The sequence below is a fragment of the Aspergillus nomiae genome (genome assembly GCF_001204775.2).
Source record: "Aspergillus nomiae NRRL 13137 chromosome Unknown contig00059, whole genome shotgun sequence".
Taxonomy (NCBI): Eukaryota; Fungi; Ascomycota; class Eurotiomycetes; order Eurotiales; family Aspergillaceae; genus Aspergillus; species Aspergillus nomiae.
Genome location: NW_015378114.1, coordinates 35,743 through 54,808, shown reverse-complemented (window position 1 = coordinate 54,808; position 19,066 = coordinate 35,743). Strand labels below are relative to the sequence as shown.

At 48.0% G+C, this 19,066-nt stretch overlaps 7 protein-coding genes across 7 annotated transcripts; 6 read left to right on the top strand and 1 right to left on the bottom strand.

Moving 5' to 3' along the window:
- Positions 1-342: 342 nt before the first annotated feature.
- ANOM_004231 (uncharacterized protein) lies at positions 343-1,937 on the top strand (the record flags this gene model as incomplete). Its single annotated transcript, XM_015549488.1, has 4 exons — positions 343-414; positions 473-939; positions 1,057-1,159; positions 1,221-1,937. 4 exons carry the CDS (start codon positions 343-345, stop codon positions 1,935-1,937), a joined length of 1,359 nt encoding a protein of 452 aa, XP_015409106.1.
- A 643-nt stretch (positions 1,938-2,580) lies between these two features.
- Positions 2,581-3,153, top strand: ANOM_004230 (putative serine/threonine protein kinase; the record flags this gene model as incomplete). Its single annotated transcript, XM_015549487.1, has 3 exons — positions 2,581-2,675; positions 2,730-3,019; positions 3,077-3,153. 3 exons carry the CDS (start codon positions 2,581-2,583, stop codon positions 3,151-3,153), a joined length of 462 nt encoding a protein of 153 aa, XP_015409104.1.
- An 82-nt stretch (positions 3,154-3,235) lies between these two features.
- ANOM_004229 (putative serine/threonine protein kinase) lies at positions 3,236-3,658 on the top strand (the record flags this gene model as incomplete). The annotated part of the gene is made up of 2 exons (XM_015549486.1): positions 3,236-3,286; positions 3,350-3,658. 2 exons carry the CDS (start codon positions 3,236-3,238, stop codon positions 3,656-3,658), a joined length of 360 nt encoding a protein of 119 aa, XP_015409113.1.
- Positions 3,659-5,382: 1,724 nt separating this feature from the next.
- ANOM_004228 (uncharacterized protein) lies at positions 5,383-5,751 on the top strand (the record flags this gene model as incomplete). Its single annotated transcript, XM_015549485.1, has 1 exon — positions 5,383-5,751. The coding sequence occupies one exon, from the start codon at positions 5,383-5,385 to the stop codon at positions 5,749-5,751; it is 369 nt and encodes a 122-aa protein (XP_015409114.1).
- A 2,461-nt stretch (positions 5,752-8,212) lies between these two features.
- Positions 8,213-12,743, bottom strand: ANOM_004227 (DUF3433 domain-containing protein; the record flags this gene model as incomplete). The annotated part of the gene is made up of 5 exons (XM_015549484.1): positions 8,213-9,086; positions 9,137-9,573; positions 9,789-10,171; positions 10,228-11,973; positions 12,083-12,743. The coding sequence occupies 5 exons, from the start codon at positions 12,741-12,743 to the stop codon at positions 8,213-8,215; spliced, it is 4,101 nt and encodes a 1,366-aa protein (XP_015409091.1).
- A 1,530-nt stretch (positions 12,744-14,273) lies between these two features.
- On the top strand, positions 14,274-16,051 carry ANOM_004226 (pyridoxal phosphate-dependent decarboxylase family protein; the record flags this gene model as incomplete). The annotated part of the gene is made up of 2 exons (XM_015549483.1): positions 14,274-14,336; positions 14,387-16,051. The coding sequence occupies 2 exons, from the start codon at positions 14,274-14,276 to the stop codon at positions 16,049-16,051; spliced, it is 1,728 nt and encodes a 575-aa protein (XP_015409099.1).
- A 1,099-nt stretch (positions 16,052-17,150) lies between these two features.
- ANOM_004225 (uncharacterized protein) lies at positions 17,151-18,874 on the top strand (the record flags this gene model as incomplete). Its single annotated transcript, XM_015549482.1, has 2 exons — positions 17,151-17,675; positions 17,729-18,874. 2 exons carry the CDS (start codon positions 17,151-17,153, stop codon positions 18,872-18,874), a joined length of 1,671 nt encoding a protein of 556 aa, XP_015409090.1.
- Between the last annotated feature and the right edge of the window lie 192 nt (positions 18,875-19,066).

Below are 19,066 nucleotides of genomic sequence, written 5' to 3'. Positions count from 1 at the left end.
CAAATCCCTAAGAATGACCAAGAATATCTATCCTACAACATTCAACATGCAATATGCGATATTTCTCCTTTTAGTTTTACTCAGGAGAAAGCACCGCCTCAGCTGACGTCCTTCACACTTTTGCCAGTGTAACCTAGAAGAAGAATGATAGATTGTCCAAGGACAGGTGGAATTGTTTTCCTGACAAGGAGTGGAAGTCCTGTGCACCGCATTCGTGTCACATTGAACTTCCCATTATCAGAATTCTGGCCCGTATATAGCTCTCATGCTCTGGTCCTTTTTGTACGAGGCAATACCACACGGTTTGGATAGTTATTCATCTTGTCTGAGGAGTTGAACACCATGATAGCTACTCGAGAGCACACGCAAAAGCAACTTGGGTGTAATGAGACCGAGGATATCTTTGACCCCGAAGTACGCCGTTGTGGGACTTGCATCTTTTCCCCAGCTATTCTAACAACATAGCTTTTAGGTTCACCTTAACTATGCCCCTCCTGCCACCCTGCTCACCATGGAAGACCTAGGCTTGAAAGGCTCGAAAACATCAACCCCAATAGCAGGAAGTGCTCCCTTCCCATTCCTCTCCGAGGCAGGGGTGCATGCGTATCGACGATGTCTGATGAAGCCTCATACCCTACAAGACTGTGCGAAGTCATATGGCGCTGGGACATTTATTCTTCGGAATTTAGCCCAACATTCCAAATTCATCTCTGACCTCTGGACGCATCCAGGGACAATGAGAATTGTGTCTGAGGTTGCTGGCGTGCCACTGACTATAATCATGCCAATCGAAATTGGCCACACAAATATCCAAACTGCTGGCTGTACAGTGGATGATCTGATGAAGGAGCTTGAGGTGGAACCAAAAGCGAGCAGCGTCTGTATGGTTGAGCAGGATGGCTATGATCCGCTTAGGGAGAGTGCGGTTATACCTTGGCAGTAGGCACTCTTTCTTTCCTGTCTCTCTCCTGCTGTCTATCTTTTCTTTCTGGCTTTCTTCTTGTATCCTTCCTGTTCAATTTTCGAAGCATTGTGATGCGTGCTAACGAAAGAAAGCCATGACTCTTACCCGTACGTAGCGGTCCTGATGCTCAGCGATACTACACATATGACTGGGGGAGAAACTTATATTAGGAAGAATGACGGAAGTGCAGTAAAGGTATATAGCCACCAGCCTATGGTCTCAACAGGAACTTTATAAATAATAATTCTTCATATAGGTCGAAGGACCTTCCCTGGGGCACTGCGTCATACTACAAGGAGGCCAAGTCGAACATCTGGCCGCGCGAGCCTTCGGAGCAACCGAGCGGATCACAACTATAACTTCATACCGCGCAGCGATACCCGGTCTCCACGACGATAGCTATCTGTCAAACGTGCGGCCATATTGTGATCTCCCCGAACTATACACCGAGTGGACCAGCTACCGGCTGGAGAAAATGAAGCAGGAAATCGAGCATATGCAGGCTACTATCATCCAGCACGTTGGGCGTGATCGAGACAGTTTCCCATTAGACGAGGTACATCACTTCGCTGAGCAGCAGATATCGTACCTTAAGCGTACCGTCCGCCAGATGGTAGACCGAACGTTGTGTGTAGATGTTAGGCGACGTTTTGACGTTAGAGAGATCAATTCGGTCAGTGAGAAATGGGCTCTTGTCCATGCCCATCCGCAATTTAACGATCTGCTTCCTGGTGTTATGGCACAGACTTTGATGTGGGGACCTGTCCGTCTGTATCTGAGTGACTGGGAGGAGACTAAATATATGATCAGGAGTGGGAATGCGTCCTTGGTTCATAGTCAGCAAGGGACATTCTCCTGGGATCAAAACCGGGTTGACGAGTATCTATTCGGTGACGAACTTCTCCGACAAGGTCTCAAGGAGGTTCTGTTGGCTTGGTTGCATCGCTTTGACTTGGTTACTCTGGGTAATTAAGGGACATTTGGCCTGGTTGGTGAATTTCCATTAGGACGGTTGGGCATCGTTGAATCTCTTAAGCTGTGTTACACGGCGCGGTAAAGACAAGGGAGATAACGAGCAAAAGGCTTTGGAATTCATGGGGTCCGCAGGATATGGGACCTCTAGGAAGGGCATGCAATGGTCACCTGAGGAGGTGAATCTTCTACTGAAGTTAAGACGGGGATGTAAGGACGATCCTGGTCAGAGGTGACGAGGTTATTCTCGGGAAAGTTTCCGTGTCGAAGGCAAGGCTCAATTCGAGTATTCTGGAGTTCGACCCTCAAGAACAGAGCAACTTGACTTTCAACAAGTCTGTCGCAAGATAGTAAAGCAATCTCGGTGGAGGACCTTTGGATTTCCTCTTGCGGTTAGTTTTGCCACCTTAGTATTAGCATCAATATCCGCCTGGATCTCCAACTATATAATAAGAAGCCACTAAATCCTGGCCCCCTTAGAGCTGGTACCTCGGAAGCGTTTCTCAATGTGAGAAAGAACCCCCCTGGCTGAATGAATCTCGACAGACATTCTCGTCTCCTGCAATAGCGGGAAATAGCATTTCACTACAATATCTTGCTGCTGACCTCCCACGGCACCAGCGACGCCAAGCATTCCACTGACGATGTCCTCGCTCTTTCGAACTGGGCAGATTCTTCGAGGCAAACTAGGGAAATACACGATCGCAAAGCGAGTCCGAGCCACTGTTTGGTTGGCGAAGTAAGTGCACAAAGCTCAGGTCATGCAGAAGACATACTGATTAGTTTCTCGTAGAAACCAAGCAAAAGAGACCGTCATCATTAAGGGCGTTGAAAATCATCCACGTGTAAACAATGAACTAGATATTCTCAAACACTTTCAGGCCAAAACTTCTTGCCTCCGACCCGTCCTTGATGAAATCGAAGATCCTCCCGAGCCAACTATCATTGTCTTGAAACACTTTGAAGATGATCTTCTTCAAGCATCAAAGGCAAGGCCCTTGAACCGAAAGGAGCTTAAATGCGTCTCACGGCGTATTCTTGAAGCGCTCAATTGTCTCCACCAGGGCGGTTATATACATGCAGGTAAAAATAATATCCCTGGTTACTTATCTAGAAACGTCATTGATAACAGATCTATAGATTTGAAACCAGATAATATCTTTGTAAATTACGCCGACCGAGGCGTAGGGAATCATGTGCGATTTTCGGATGTTTGACTAGGGGATCTTGGTGGCACATGCCCTATTGACTCGACGTGAGCAAGGTCAGGCACTCCGTTAGGGGCACCGATGAATGATCATGGAGACTCCGTGGGGCTCTCCAGCCGACATTTGGTCATACGGAACTATGGTGAGCTTTTCACCCCTGTTCAATGAACTGGTCCTGGGAAGAGAGCACTAATCGCCATTCCAGCTTATATCTCTCATCTACGGTGGCGCCACTGTACCTTATGGTCATGAAGAGTACAACCTGGAGGTTTTAACGCAGCAATTTCGATATTTCGGCCCCTGGCCAGGCAAGTATGAAGAGGTTGAGAGTCTCGAGACTTTGCACGCCATTAGGTGGATTATGCAAGAGATTCCCAAATCAGAAACTACCCCGTTTGCTATGATAACGGAGAAAGAAGTTTGTAAGAGAGATAAGGAGTTCATTATGGAGATCATGAAGTTGGACTGGAGGGATAGCCATCCGCCAGGGAGTTGTTGGAGCATGAATGGTTGAAGGAGGGTCACAAGGAGTAAATATTTTCTCGCGGTATCGTATAAGCTAACTAGTAGTAGTAGGGCCCATCAACTTTTGTATACTACTCGGTTCGGGCCGTAATGACGAACCCGGTGTATTATTGGCATAGGCACGTGGAATGCCTTCCCCAAGCGCCGAAGGTTCCCTGAGCTAGCTGGGCCTCCGGGCGATCTTCCGCAGCGATCCTCAGTGAAAGCCACGGTTCCGTGATGCGCAACTCGCAGCCAATTTTCCTGAACCATCCCACTCTTGACTTGCGATCAGTATGATCCGCACGTACTTTTCTTTACTAAGGAAACGAGGTAAAATTTTATCTCCTCGATCAACACCAAACCTCGGCTGGCAACTTCATTCAGATTGGAACGCGCACGACGACTTTTTCAACTATACCAGGGGCCGTTTCCTAGTAAATGAAGCTTACGAAATGCCGATACGCCATATTCGTTGCAATATGAATGAACTGGTAAAACTTGCCGCTAAAGCGGCCGGCTATTCTGATACACAATGCGTCCACGTTAAGAAACTTCCAGACAGAATGTTTAATAAGACTTTCCTTTTTACAATGTAGGACGGTGCACAGGTTGTTGGTAAAGTTCCAAACTCTAACGCCGGGTGGATTTACTATACTACTGCCAGCGAAGTGGCTACTATAGAATTCGTCAGTTAATCTCCCTATTTTGACTCTTTTATCTCTTCCTAGCGCTCGATAACACAGGTCAGAAATACGCTCGGTACACCCGTGCCGAAGGTGTTGACTTGGAGCTCGAAAGCGAAAGAAAACTTAGTTGGCGCCGAATATATTATAATAGAGAAAGTTCCAGGGGTGCAGCTTGAAGAAATTTGGTCTAAATTAAATATTAAAGATAGATTTAAGATGGTGAAAGTAATCGCAGAATACTAAAAGTTCTGGATATTAATTATATTTGCTCAATACAAGAGTCTATACTACTCTTGCGACCTAGAAAATTATAAAGACTATATCTATACAGGGTAAGAGGGATTAAAAAAAGGAGCCTCGTTTTACCGTCGGACTCTCCATAGGCCGAGTATTCCTCGACGACAGAAGAATAGTACTAGACTTCGATCGAGGCCCGTGTAAGTTATTATAATATCCTATTTCCAAAGCCAGTGTTAACTACGCTTTTCTAGAGAATAGCGTTGAATAATATAAAACAGCAGTTGGTATACGAAAGATTAGATCTGTTCAGGAGATCTCGAAACTATCTCAATCACCCATATCACTGCATGGTCCTGGTATATATTACTTCTCTCGCCCTAAAAAGTTAGCCGCACTTAACAACTATCTTTGTATAGTAGAGTATCTTCTGTTAATGGATAAATTAACATCGTCTGTCTTTTTATTTTATCTTAATTTCTATGCAGAGAACATATTTGTTAATCCCGACAGTTTATCTTAAGTTTTAGGTATAATAGATTAGCAGTTAAGTGAACTGCTACTATTTTTTGATTAAGCTCGCCAGCTATACTTTTTTAATTATAATAGTTCTTCAATAACTAGCCTCGATCCGCCAATGCTTCCAGAGAATATTAGTGAGCTGAATTCTGCCGAGCAAGAGAATACTATGAGTTAGTATCTGTAGATGTCGCTCGCAGCCTTGTATAGAAAGTTTATTTATACTACTAATAAAAGGTTTTACACAGCTATTGAGTTTCGAGAGATTACCAGTTTCGAGATGATAATAATGGCCCAGAATATCCTGGTTAATAGGGAGGTATTATATCAAGCCAGGGTGTTTGATCTAGAAGAAGAATGGCTTCGCCTTCCAGGTGTCCACGCTCGGGGTAACCCTCAGTTTCCGTGTCATATATCATCTGAGAAGGCTGTTATGATCAAACAAGATATTTCCAGTGCAATCAGAGGCATGGACATTATGCGGGAGTTGAAACAGCTATTAGGTGAGGACTGGCCGGAGAAAGGTGTGGTTCGACATGATCAGTATGACCGAGTGAAAGAGCTTTTGAAACAGGCAAAGGTAAAGATGATTGATCAACTAGCACAGTCTGAAGATGAGCGGGTGGCTTGGAACAAGGCATGGCCATTTGATGATTAATATGAATAAGTGTCTAGTGTTTTATTTTCGCACTTTTAATTGTTCAATGTGATAGATCTCAGAAACACTGAATTGTCTACTACATTCTTATGTTGACTTTATTATGGATTCGTTTTAGCTACTAACGTCAGAGCATGAATACTCATCTCAACAAAAATATTACATAACTGAGTTCCGATCTGATATTCCTTGAATGTTCCTCATTCGTATTTATCTTCCGGTCTTCGAAACGCTGCTCGACCGCTGGCTTCGCTGAGGAGGCGTCCGTAAGGAATGAGCTCCATATCGTGTCCCAAGATAATACTGTCACTTTTTGTGCTCAGTATTCGAATGCAATACATTTAATCAACATATCTGTCTCTGCATACAATAACTAAAGTCATAGATCATCATTCAGCTTGTATGCTTCGATAGCTACCCTCCGCATATTCTAGTGAGTTGGTCTAGTATTCTCCGGACCATTGTCCATGACCTGTAATACTGTACCCCTGAGGGAGCGGGGGCATAAGATATCCATGTAGCTCTACACCGTTGTCCAGCCTGGAGTCCATGGAAGTTGCTCCAAGCACTCCCGATAGGCTGTGGGTGCCATATAGTTCATCGTCGAAGGTAACTGTAGAGTCTGGCACAGAGAATGCTGGAACAGCGGATGTGAATCTTCCGGCAATGGTCCTCTGCGTCTGGTCGGGCATAACATAGGTCCCGGTAAAACTTCCAGACCCATCGGAAGAGAAGGTTCCGTGCGCTTGTTGACTCATCTATAAGGCTGATTAGATGCAGTCTGGATAAATAGAGTAGAAGATACATGACAAACAAAAACTTACCGTGTGTTGCAGAAAGAGAAGATATTCTTGTTAAAAAGTTCTCCTAAGTTGGTTCAGAGTTATCAGTCAACACTGAATTGCAGACCTAGAATGCAAGATGGGCAAGAGAAAGAGTTGCAATTTGTACTCGGCAGTACAGCACTGTACAAAAGAATCATTATGTCATTGCAGGTTGAGTTGATGTGTATATGAACGCATGACTGATATGGAACTCGCCGCATGCAGTAGGTGATTTATATATTGATGTCACGGATGTTTGCATGGGGCAGGAGGATCCCAAGGTTTGTTGATGAGTCATTGGGTGCCCCAGAACGAATATTCTATTGTTGGGTTCGGTTGATGGGAGTTTAGCAATATCATAAGACTTCCAAGTAGAAAGCATAGGATAAAATATTAATTATTGCCGCAGTGGACCAATGCTACTGTGGTTAAGTGACTTAAGTCCCAATGGCCATGGCTAGATTGAGCCTTGAGATGAATGGTGATAAGGTTATGATGTCTATGACTTAGTATTCTACCGGTGTTGGACTTTGCAGTGAAGCTGAGACAGCCCATTTTACTGGTGTCTACGCCATTCCCAGCATATGATCGAGCTGGTATGGATACTTATGTGTGGGGTTGGTGGTCTTAATGTCTTCTGTGTTGCAAGCCCGGACTTTTAGACTCAGCCAGGAGGAGCATACCGATTCCTCGAGAGAGTGCTCTTTGTTTAATGGAGCTATCAGGATCAATTTCAAGTAGCTTAGAATGAAATTATAGAGCCATATAGGATGTCCTAACTAGGTTTCTGCCTAGTCCATGAAATTGACATTGAAGTTCTTTCTTGCTGTAACATCAGGCATAGTTTTTGTCCGCACCAATACATCCATATAGATCCTACAGGGCTATCGCAGCTTTCTGGAGAATAAATACCTGCCGGTCTCAAAAATATCCTTTTCTGGTCACCTTCACACCATCTCATGGCTAAAAGCACAGTTGGGATTGTCACAGCACGGCATATGAATTGCATTGAGACAGGATCAATAGAGGTGTGGTACGGTGCTCCGCCTCTGAATCGTATTTTTGTGACTTGAGAAGTTCAACCCGAGCTGCTTCTGGACTATGTTATGCAATCCGTTAATCAGATAAATAGTTTGAAGGTCAACCGGCTGTCTTAAGCCATGATTCAAGCCGATCATTCGACTTGCCGACCGGTCCTTGTGAGTCTCGATCATCAGTCTCATCAGCATCTACCTCACTATCGTCCTCCTCCCATATTACCCGAAGCCAGTCGTCTTGATAAATGCTCTCCGGGGGGAGGCCTTCTCCACCTATACAGAACCATCGAAATATATCCAGCGAGGCATCCTGGGAAGCGATTTGGTCAAAATTAGTTCTCTTGAAATCCCTATATGCCTTGATGCTGAAACCGTCGGAAGGATACTCAGACACAGCTACCGCCGGTTGTTCCAAAAACCCGCGGTCCTTAGACTTTCCAGGGCGCTATGTAGTCTAGGAGGTTCTCGGGCCCGCGAGAGGTTATCTCACAGGTAACTAATGTTATATCTTTCCTTTCCCTATATACAGACCCCATTACATATATCTCGTCCCCAAATCATGCACATATAGCACGACTCCCAGGTACAGACAGCACCAAGCTACACTGAGCCGGTATCAGCTGCATGTTCCCCTCTATTTCTTTCCTCTCCATCATGATCTAGCCACTGTACGGGTGGCTGGCCCTTATAGCCCTCTGACACTTCGACTCCCCATCTGGCTTTCCCATCGCCATCCTGAAACCATCCGAGCCGTGCACACAGATGACTCTTCTCGCTCTCAGTAAGGTTTCCGGCTTGCATCTCCCGGATCAGCTGTACCAGGTTCTCACCTCCTGCAGTCAAGACCAGCATGTCCCCAAGACATTCTACGTTTCGAATCAACCGCCTTAGGTACTGCCGATGAAACACTGTGACGATCACTGTGGCGATAATTAGCCACGCTAAGATGCTCACGCTGAGCCCCACAGCGACAGCGTTCATCTGTAGCATCTCAACACGCTTTGAAACCCTCACCACTACCGTCCGATTTGTATGAGAGATTGGATGTAGTTCATTTTGATAGTCTGTGAGTGGCGCATCCTCCAGAAGCCTAGCGTCAGTGACGGACGGGGTAAGGTCCGGCGGCAAACTCGCGTTAATGGGCTGATATACCCAGCTACCTGTTGTCATGGAGAGGTTGCTGTTTGCAAAATGCTGAAAGAAGGTGAAAAAGGTTTTCGACGACAGGCGTGAGAAGACGGTAGGGTCGAGAAGTGCCGCGGGGTCCTCGCCCGCCAGGGAGTACATGGAATAGGACATAAAGTCCAGATTCAGCCCGTGTGCTTCGTCGCGGATATTGAAGGTATTGTCGGTTGTATCCTCCGTGGCCCAGCCTATTATCCGACTTGGTCCTATGATGTTTTGAACCTTCGCTGCGGTTAGCATCTGCGTCATGAAAAGCACTCCGTAGCTAGCAGCATGGATCAGGATTAGCCTTGGTTTGTCCGTCTCTTTGGAATCTGGTGGCGGATCAACTTACCTGACGGTTGCATTATAGGTATCTGCGATAGTTCCAGGTCAGACGTTTTATGGGGGAGAAATACGTCCGAAAACGCGTTATCCGAAGCCTGTGGTTCATCTGTGATGTCGAACGCTCGAACTTCGCCAGTGGCAGGATCCACGGTCACCTCTGCATTGGCTGTTTCCACCACCGGCTTACAGTTCATGGCCGTTATGGAAGGTATCTCTGTGAACAGCAGGTGTAGTTGTTTACTGTGATAGCGCTGGATCAACTCCATCGCTGATTGCGCAGGGCCATATATCCATTTGGTTGTGAAGTTACGTGACCATATCCTTGGGTTCCATTGTCCCGGATTGCCATTCGGTGACCAGTACCCGACAGCAGCCATCGGATCTGCCCCGGTGTTGGTCCCATTGCCACAGCACTCGATCGACGATGGATTAGCAAAGATAGGGGTGCACTGAACACAGTCAGTGTAGTTGTGTGATGGCTCCAGGGGGAATATCATGCTAGGCAGATGATTGTTTGTTTGAAAGCCCACCCCTAACTGATACGCTGTCTTGAGGTCCCCAGCGCTCGGACTTAGCTTCCAACTAGATGAATTGCTCACATCGGTAGGTGTTAGCCACGAAGAAATATTTGACAAGCCTTCATAAGGACTGCATTCAATTCTACCGCTATAGCGGGCGTGGCGAGCGAGACATTGATTCGAGAGTTCTTGTCAATGACACCGTGATCATTGCTGTCAATCTTCCCCGGAATCGAAAGGCTGACGGTACTTAAATCAACAGGAACGAAGCTCCAGCCACCCTTACTCCAGGCTGGCTCAGAGCCATTCAAGGTTAGTTGATTCGCGGCTGTATACATCCAGTGCGAGGACAGATTCCCATGGAGCTGCGCAAGGATAGAGCCCAAGAAGTTAGTAGCGTATCGTATTGTAAACTCTTGGGTTTCGAAGACATGAGGAATTTGACGAATTTCCAGCGAACGCTTCAGCGTCTGTGTCTGTATTATCACTCCAGTATCGCGCTGCAGGAGGGCTGACATTGACGTGGTGACTAGAGGCTCACGGTTAGTACATCCAGACCATAACGACTTGATCATAGAAACGTACATATTGGTGAAATAGCTGTTCCCAGCGTAACCAATACTAGCATCCAGTGCCTATTCATTAGAGCTTTGATTGTGGCCCACATCCAGTAAGACGATTGATACGATAAGTGCACACTCTCGGATAACGGCCGGTAACGTTTAGCCATGGCCAGATATGGTTGTAGACGGCAAAAGTTACTGTCGATAACACCCCACCACAGGCCGATACACACTGCTATGATGGTTGGGATCATGGAGAACGGCCCGACGGTGGACAGCTTTTTATCGAAAATGGAAATGTTGGCTTGGTAGACGAAAGCTTTGTCGTATAGCTGGGACAACTGAGCGAAATGGTACAATACGACCACACCGGTGAGTACGGCTATAAGAAATACAAGCAGCACCAGTAGGGTTGGAAGACAGAGCACTCCTGGAACCCAGTTGGTCTTCGAGGCTGATTCCGGGGGCATTTCCTCAGTGGTTCGATTGGCAGTTTCGCACAGATCAGGAATCGTCTCGTGCAGCGTCCCTGGGTCTGTGTAATAGCGCTTGCCTTCTAATAGTGTCTGCAGCTCCTTATCTGAAACCCGGTTGAAGTCTTTCAAACTAACCCTGGTCCGAGGACTATCCGCCAGCAAGGAAGTCGCACCGGCAAGTGAGGCAGGATCGGTTTTCAGATTCAACGGCCGGTGCTGGAGCCGCGAGCATCTCCATGCGACTAACAGGAGACATGAGGATAGGAAGAGTAGAATTATGAGCGATATTGCAGGCCCAGCGGTAGTGGTCACTCTTCTCTCAACTGTCCTGACATTACCTTGCATGGGAAGGTACTGGGAGGCACCATGTTCGGTCAAGCTTGACTGGAGCATTTCTCCAAAGAATCGTTGCTGAACCTTCGCTGCACGCAATATCATATCTTTGTCTTCAACCATTGCCGTCAAATTATTCTTATAGATGACCCATAACAGACGGGCTGGTCCGTACAGATACGGAGAATTGTCGAAGTTTAGCGTGAGCATGGAGCTTGTCCAGTCAGAATCTACTGCCCGATCTCGCATCACCTCGGTGCTCATCAGGGTATCCGGAACTTCCTGTTGGTTTTGTATGTATTCGCTCTCATTGAAGGTGATATCTGGCACACTTCCCGAGAGATCAACTAAGGCTGTGACATTAGCCATGGAGTATGTAGTCGCACATAAATGCACATTCAGGGTGCTGTTTCCTTCCATCAGCAAGAGGTAATCGTGGCCAGTACATTCCTTTGTTTGTGCCACATTAATGATGCGGAGCGCCTCGATTGCGTTGATTTCTGAAAAATTCGACCAGCTGGCACCACCTTCAGTCCACATGTCTTCACCGGTTATCAACGCTTCGAGCTCCAGCTTACAATCACCAGAGGACCAGACAGTGGTGTTAGAAATGGCAGTAGCATTATGGTACTCGTTCCCTTTGATTACCGTCTTACTGGACGAGCTTTTGAGCTTCATCTCCTTGCAATCGAGATCACTTTTGAACGCTGTAGTTTCCGCCTTCCATGTCTGGGGCGTGGAAGGTAACGATCCAAACTGTGGACTCTCCCAGGCAGTTGGCCAGAATGGAAGCATGGTCCACTCATCTGTAACCCATGGTGAAGTCGATACGTTTTGTGCAAAATGGCTAATCGCCCGAAAGCGAGCAATACGACTCTGACTAAGAGAGAGAGGCGCGTCGAGTCGTGGTGTAAGGCGAAGGAAGTCCATCTGGCGTGGAACTGCCACATCGACGGAGACTAGCGGAGGACAGCGGCGATATCAGGAGAAACCCAAGGACATTGACCAAGGTTGCGCAGAACAATATCCAGCCTCGAGAAGAGCCCCCATTTTTCCTTTTGGAGAGACCATCCCGAAGCGCATTCCACCAGGCTCCAGGCTTTTGAAGAATGCTTGACGATGCCTCGGACCCTCCTGGGCGTGCTAGTCGAGCAAATGGCTCTAATCGCTTGATGTCGTCCATCAGCATAGCTGTCAATTGAATGTAGATGACTGCTACCAACGTTGGGCTGAACCGCCAACCGAACAGGATCTTTGAGGACCCGTCATCTGACCCTAAGCCATAGTTTTTCTGGGACATCACAAGCAAAGCGATCGTCACAGCACACAGTGCCATGGCTAGCGTGCTGAGCAGGCCAAGAAAGCTATTCTGGAGGGTAAAAGGTAGCCAGCTCGGCGATTGTTCATTTGGATCAGAAGGTATCTGCGGATCGGAGGCCGGTTGATTAGGATCTGGAACTATGTTGATCTCGGGGACACCATTCTTGACGCGGAAATTTTCGCTATTGTCATCACCCTCTTCCACAAACCTGCTATTATAGCTACGGCTTTGTGGCTCATCAGAGAAATCCGCTGTGGAGTCATTGCCCCATTGTCTCCCAGTTTCACTGTGCTGACCGTGCAAGGTGGAAGGTCTTGAATCAGAAAAAACCGGCGAATTTACTGAATCATCATAATGATTAGAAGTGCGATCGTCCAAGGAGATGTCGGGCGACGGCGAACGAGCCATTATGCACCGAGCAACAGGTTGCCGATGACGAGAATGGACGTATTGCAACCCACGATTCGGCCCTCACAAGGGATTGTGGGTATGGGAGAACATTTGGGAACCGTTCTCAGGACAAGTGACAGTTGAAAATACGCAAAATATGGGAGGCACCCATGTCTATTATGGGCTCCTGAGAGCGAGGTTTGATTGAGAGCCCTCAGTTAGCGCTCGGATACAGCCTCGCAAAGAGCATAGCACTAACGCTACTGCAAGGCTAACGGCGGGGCGTTGATGATCAGGGCTTCCTTCAGGGCCAGCGGCTACTTAGTGTGCATTAGCATTGGACGTCAACTGGAACGCTGACTAGGGCTTCATTTGCCAAACGCCGAATTATCCCATCTGTGGATTTTTCCTTGCTAAAAGCTCTAGAATCCATGAAAGACCGTTTTAGGGTGGCATTCCTACCTGCGTTTTCAGTCCAATCAATCAAATATTATATAGTAAATGCTGACTACGAAGTTCTTACTGTTCGTACCCGGATGCGCACAGGACTTTTGCGTCCTTCGTTGATAGGAGAGGTTTGAGTCAAGTACAATCTTGGCAATGTTGGCTGGCACCCTTGCGTGTCTTTTCCGATGGAAGGTTCGCTCTGTAGAAGACCATGCTATCAAGGGAGAGTAAGGAAATACCAATATTAGTCAGGGTGTCAGTGTGTTATATTCACAAGGCTGACTTTTGCCTAACTCGGGTAGATCTCCACTGCACGTTCAATATGAGCTGTGGGGAGAGCGAAAGCCCACCGTACCAATCATTTGTAAATTCGCACATATGGTAGCCAAGGCTGTGTTCTAAAAAAGAACTAAGGAACTTGAACCTTGAGGTTGATTTGATGTATGGGGGGAGACAGAGTACTTTTAGGGGACACTTCCACCAAGTATCCACGTAGGGTTCAAGGTTGACAACCTAATAATATGAAGTCAGCTTCAGATCTCCAGTACATCGTACAGACTATACTGAATATTACTATCTCCTTTCCGCCGTAACAATTACTAGTGCACTTCAGACATATGTGCTTCGTCAATCCCACGGTATCCCATTTCCTTTGCTCTTCGAAAACCAAACTACGACATGGTATTCGAGAAGTACATCTTATTCCCCTCAAGACTCAAAACCCAGTGCCTTGGATACCGCTTCTGGTCGATATGTCGCACGGCGGGTTGTGCAATGGACATGTGAAGGATGAGAACCTACACAATCCCCATGGCCCAGACTGTCCTTGAACGACTGCATTGGACTGGCACAACACCGGGGCGTCGCTTTACATCAACCAACAAGCGCTAACTGCTGAGGGGCTGTGTAAAACCGCCATTCTCATCTGCAAGAGGTGAGCCATGAAAACGTGTAGTAGGCAAGTAATATATGGCTAACTAAAAGCTTGCGACAAGGCAACCGCCGGCTTATTATAGGGTGCAAACTGTTATATTTGAGCTACACTCTCACTCATCTCTTGAACGCACAAAATAGCCCGAGAATATCATCTAGGAAGCAATAATGCCTGCAAATTCAATCGAAGAAGACTCTTTGCCTGCCGGTAGAGCGACTGAGCTCACAGAGGTACATCCAGCAGTATCTATCCGTCGTGACAGTGTTGCTAATTCCCGAAGGCTGTCGAGAGTGTGCTGAGATACATAACCTCCTTCCTTCGCGCTTCCGAAGATGACTACAATGCTCTTACCACTGAAGGACATCTCTCGAACGGGTGTTATTCCACCGGCAATATTCTAGAGTCCTACCTGAGCCATCCAGATCAGCTTCGCGAACTTCTATCATTGGATCTTCCGGCGACGGGACGAGGCCTGGAGGACATCGCATCCTCGACGTCAACCCTTCTACGATACTCGGTCAACACGTCTTCCCCAGGGTTTATGGATAAACTATGGTCATCGCCGTCCATCCCCGGAATTGCTGCAGATTTACTCCTGTCCGCATTGAATGGCAACGACCACGTCTTTCGAGTCTCGCCAGCTCTCACCCTAATAGAGAAACATGTTGGGGAAGAGCTGGCCCATCTCTTCGGCCTCGGCGACCCAAATTCAGGGGGCGTTACTGTCCCAGGCGGAGCAGCAGCAAATAGTACCGCCCTGTTGATCGCACGGAATGTACGATTTCCACATCTCAAAGAAGTCGGCCTGCATGGCATATCGTCACCACGTCTGGTGATGTATGCGTCTCAAGCAGCGCACTTTTCAGTCTTTAATGCAGCTCAAGTCCTGGGGCTGGGGTCACATTCTGTCAAGAAGATTTCCACCAGTACAGACGGCTCCATGGATCCCAAGGCTCTTAAACAAGCACTCGATACTTCCCTAGCCGCGGGAGAGGTTCCCCTATTTATATGTGCAACAGCAGGGACAACCGTTCGTGGGGCTTATGACCCCTTAGAGAGCATTGCCAAGCTGGCCCATGAATATAATGCCTGGTTCCACGTGGATGCATGCTGGGGTGGTGCCGCTGCATTTTCCAACAAGCTCAGGTACAAGCTCGCTGGTTGTGAGTTTGCAGACAGTATCGCATACAATCCGCACAAACTACTGGGTGTGCCACAGATCTGCTCCTTTCTTCTCGGGAAGGACCTCCGTACATTCTGGTATGCGAACAGTCTGACTGCTGGGTATTTGTTCCATCAAGATGACAACATACTTCCTTCTGAATTGTGTCCCTCGCCCACTATGGCCGTATTTGAGGGGAAACTGTCCAATAGCAACGTGGAGAAGCCTTCTTCTTTCAACAGTGTTCACCACAATTGGCGTACATCCAACGCTGTTCAGAACGCACCTGATCCCCGAGAAGTGTACGACCTGGCATCTTTCACTCCTCAATGCGGTCGTCGGCCAGACGCCGTCAAGCTATACTTTCATTGGCGATACTATGGTACAGAAGGCATCGCTAAACAAGTTGAAGGGGCCTATTATGGGGCTAAATACCTTGCCCGGTTGATCGAAAAGGAACCTTCACTCCACCTTGTAGGAGATGTGGATGTACCATGTACACAGGTGTGCTTCTACTATGTAGGCGCATCACTCAAATGCACAGGCTCTACGCAAGACATGGTCACACAGAACACACATTTTACGCGTCTCATCTCCGCGGGGCTTATGAAGCGAGGCTGGATGGTGGATTATGCACCTGGGTCGGGGAGACAGGAGCTAGGAGACTTCTTACGGATCGCCTGCAATCGCATGACAACCCCTTGCGTCGCGGAAGGGTTGGTCCAAGCTATCTTGGATGTGGTTCACTCAGATATAGAGACTATCACACCCCTGCACCAGTGATTCTTACCGGAAATGGAGGGCTGAGACAACTTTCCTTAGGCAACATTCCTTTGGCGAAGAGCCGAGAGCTCTATGAGGAACAGCCGGTGTGTCAAATGTAGAAAGTCCTCAGTAAGGTCCTCCACAGGAACTCTGCTGTAATGGCCAGAGGACTCGTAGCTTTGGCTATCTTTCTCTCCTGTTTGTTATGCTTTTCCATGGCGTTGCTTTCACCGGGAACTCTATCTCTCTACCTGAATAGGAGGAAAAGGTCCGTATTCTTGGAATGTCTGTTCTGGCTACGATAGAGTAATGTGGGCAATCTTCTAGAGCAAGGTTTCGAGTCGTAAGAAGAGCAGCTGCAGGAGGAACTCTCAGGAAGAAGATCCTCCTCTAGTTAAGTTATAGGATGATTGTTCACGGATGATGGATGCGCTCCCTCCAGACGCGCTAAACGGTTTTCGGCGGATGGTTACTGCCGTCTCCGACCGCCCGGCCTTCTGGTATGCCCAGTCATGTGCCGGCATGTTCGAAACCATGAGCCAAACCAAGTAAATTCGAGAGTCTCTGCAAACAATCACCGTCGGGAATGTCATAAGAGAGTCACTTCGGGGGCGGCGACCAGACGGTGATTTATATCAATCGCACGCTTCTTGTTCAATTCTCCGTCTCTGGTTCTCTCTGTCGCGATTGAATCTTTTGTTTATTTACCTATCAGGGACAACCACTAAGCGACCTTGGCTGGCCGTGCTAATCGCATTAAGTGGAACCCACTCCATCGTATCAGATATCAGCCTCTGTCTGCCTGTGGTTTCGCTCCGGTCCTTCATGAGCTGAAACAAGCCCCGGCCATCTGATCAAATCTAATCCTAGTTCTGGCTATCTCACACCCACTCAACCTCTCCCCGTTACTAGTGCTTGTTGGTTATCGCCGCGGGGGTAAACAGTCGGCAAATCATCCCAATTTTTCTCCGAAGAGGGTCCCTTGAAAGACGGTTCTCCATCCCATGACCGAGAAATAATCTCCGATTTTGTGGGGAGTGTGGACTTGTATGAAGGCCCACACACGGCGCTCTGGCGTCTTGGTACTACGTTCTCTCGTCGCCGCCACGGTCTGACCATGACCCCAAAGTCTCCCACAACACTTACGTTCACCTCTTCCGAAATGGTCTCTCAGGCCCAGATCCTGGACCGCTCCCTTCTCACACAGAGCGCGACATCTTCCGTATCGCGTCACTCTGGCCGGCGACATCGCTCGAGCCGCTCCCACCACGGTGGGCTTATTCACCAACCTCAGAATGATTTCCCCATTTTCACCCACACCGGCGATGTCGAGATTGTTATCCGCGCAAGTGGGCAAGAGAGGCGGTACCTATTACATCGGTTGATTTTGGCACAATGTTCAGGCTTCTTTGACACAAGCACTCGCGATGAATGGTCGCGACAGGCTGCTACATCGAGGCCGCCCATTCCGGATCCTGCGGTGCTATCCCGAATCAGCGAAGATAATTCGTCTTTGTCGAACGGTTCCACTCTGGCTCAGTCGGAGACGGGGGCGGTGTTTTCTCCAGAGAAGAGGCGATGGAGATTTGAGCTAGACTGGGAAAACAAGGCGGAAGACGAGGAACCAATCCTAGTTCAGAAGGTCGGTTCGTTTGTGCTATATATTGGTCATATGCTGACACGCCGCGGCAATAGCCCCCAAGCTTCTCTAGCACTTTTGGAAACAGCCTGGGACAGTATCCCCCGTCGGTGACGAAACCATCAGGTACGCAAGCAGGTTTCGTCCGTTCGATGGCAAACCTGGCCGGAATGCAGTCCGTTATGAACATACCGCATACCGATGCGGGAAACGCACCAATGGATCCGACGATTCGCGACTACGATAATCTGTTCCGCTTGTTCTATAACCATCCCCCAGCGCTAAACAGCGTCAACATTGCGACTGCCTACGCCGAATGCAGATCTCTTCTTGCGCTAGCCGACATGTACGATGCCCTTCCCGTAACGGGACCGCGAGTTGATCACCACCTCCTCGGATTTGGGTCCCGGCTCTTCAAGCAAATCGCGAAATACCCCCCGAGCTACCTCAAGCTGGGTTATCTTGCGCGCAGTCGCGTCATCTACTCCGAAGCCCTAATCCATGTTGTCGGGCAATGGCCTGCGGGACTACCGCACCTGCGCAATGGCGCATATTCTCCGCTCCCGGATACCGTGCTAGATATTATCGAGGATAAGGTCGAGGATTTAGAATATATGAAGTCGCGCATTGACTCCAAACTTTTGCGACTCACGCTCACTACCTCCCGCGGCGAACGTGTGACGCCCACCAACGCATACCTCGATTGGCTTGTCGTCTCCCTCTTCCGGCAATGGCTTGTCGACAGCACCACGCCCCCTCCAGCTCCGATTTTGAAGAATTCTTCCTCGAACGCCCCGACCACAAGCAGCCATAGCCGTCCCTCACAGCCCAGTGCCCACCGGGCCCAGGACCATCACTCGGCCGCTTCGAAAGCCGCTGCTGCCGCTCCTCTGTCCTCCGCACGGGTCTACCGCCTAATTGGCTCGACCTCTACCCAGGCTTATCTGCCTCATGATGAACTTAAGAAGTTCCTCAAAGTACATCCAACCCCTTCATCAGACTCTCTATACTCCCGTGATGTTTTCAAACGATTTGAGCGCAAGATGGACGAACTTAAACGACTAGCTCGCGAAATCGTACGGCCATTAATGAGGAATTTCCTCGAGCTAGACCTCAAAGGCGGCGAACTGGACACCAGTTCCGGTGGCCTTCCCTATTTAACCTGCATCAAAATCGAAGATGAGGATATTCCATGGGATTAAACGATTATGATATTTCCAAAAGATCTACGATATGGCTTTTCTTTTCTACTTTTGATACCCTTTACCTATTTCACGTCACCGCTCCCCTTATATTTTGGTTTGAGATATTGATTCTAGATGTTTTCTGGTGCTGACGACATGATGTTTTTAACGTGTTACGAAGTTATGACCCTGTCATTTAGGTAGCGTCTT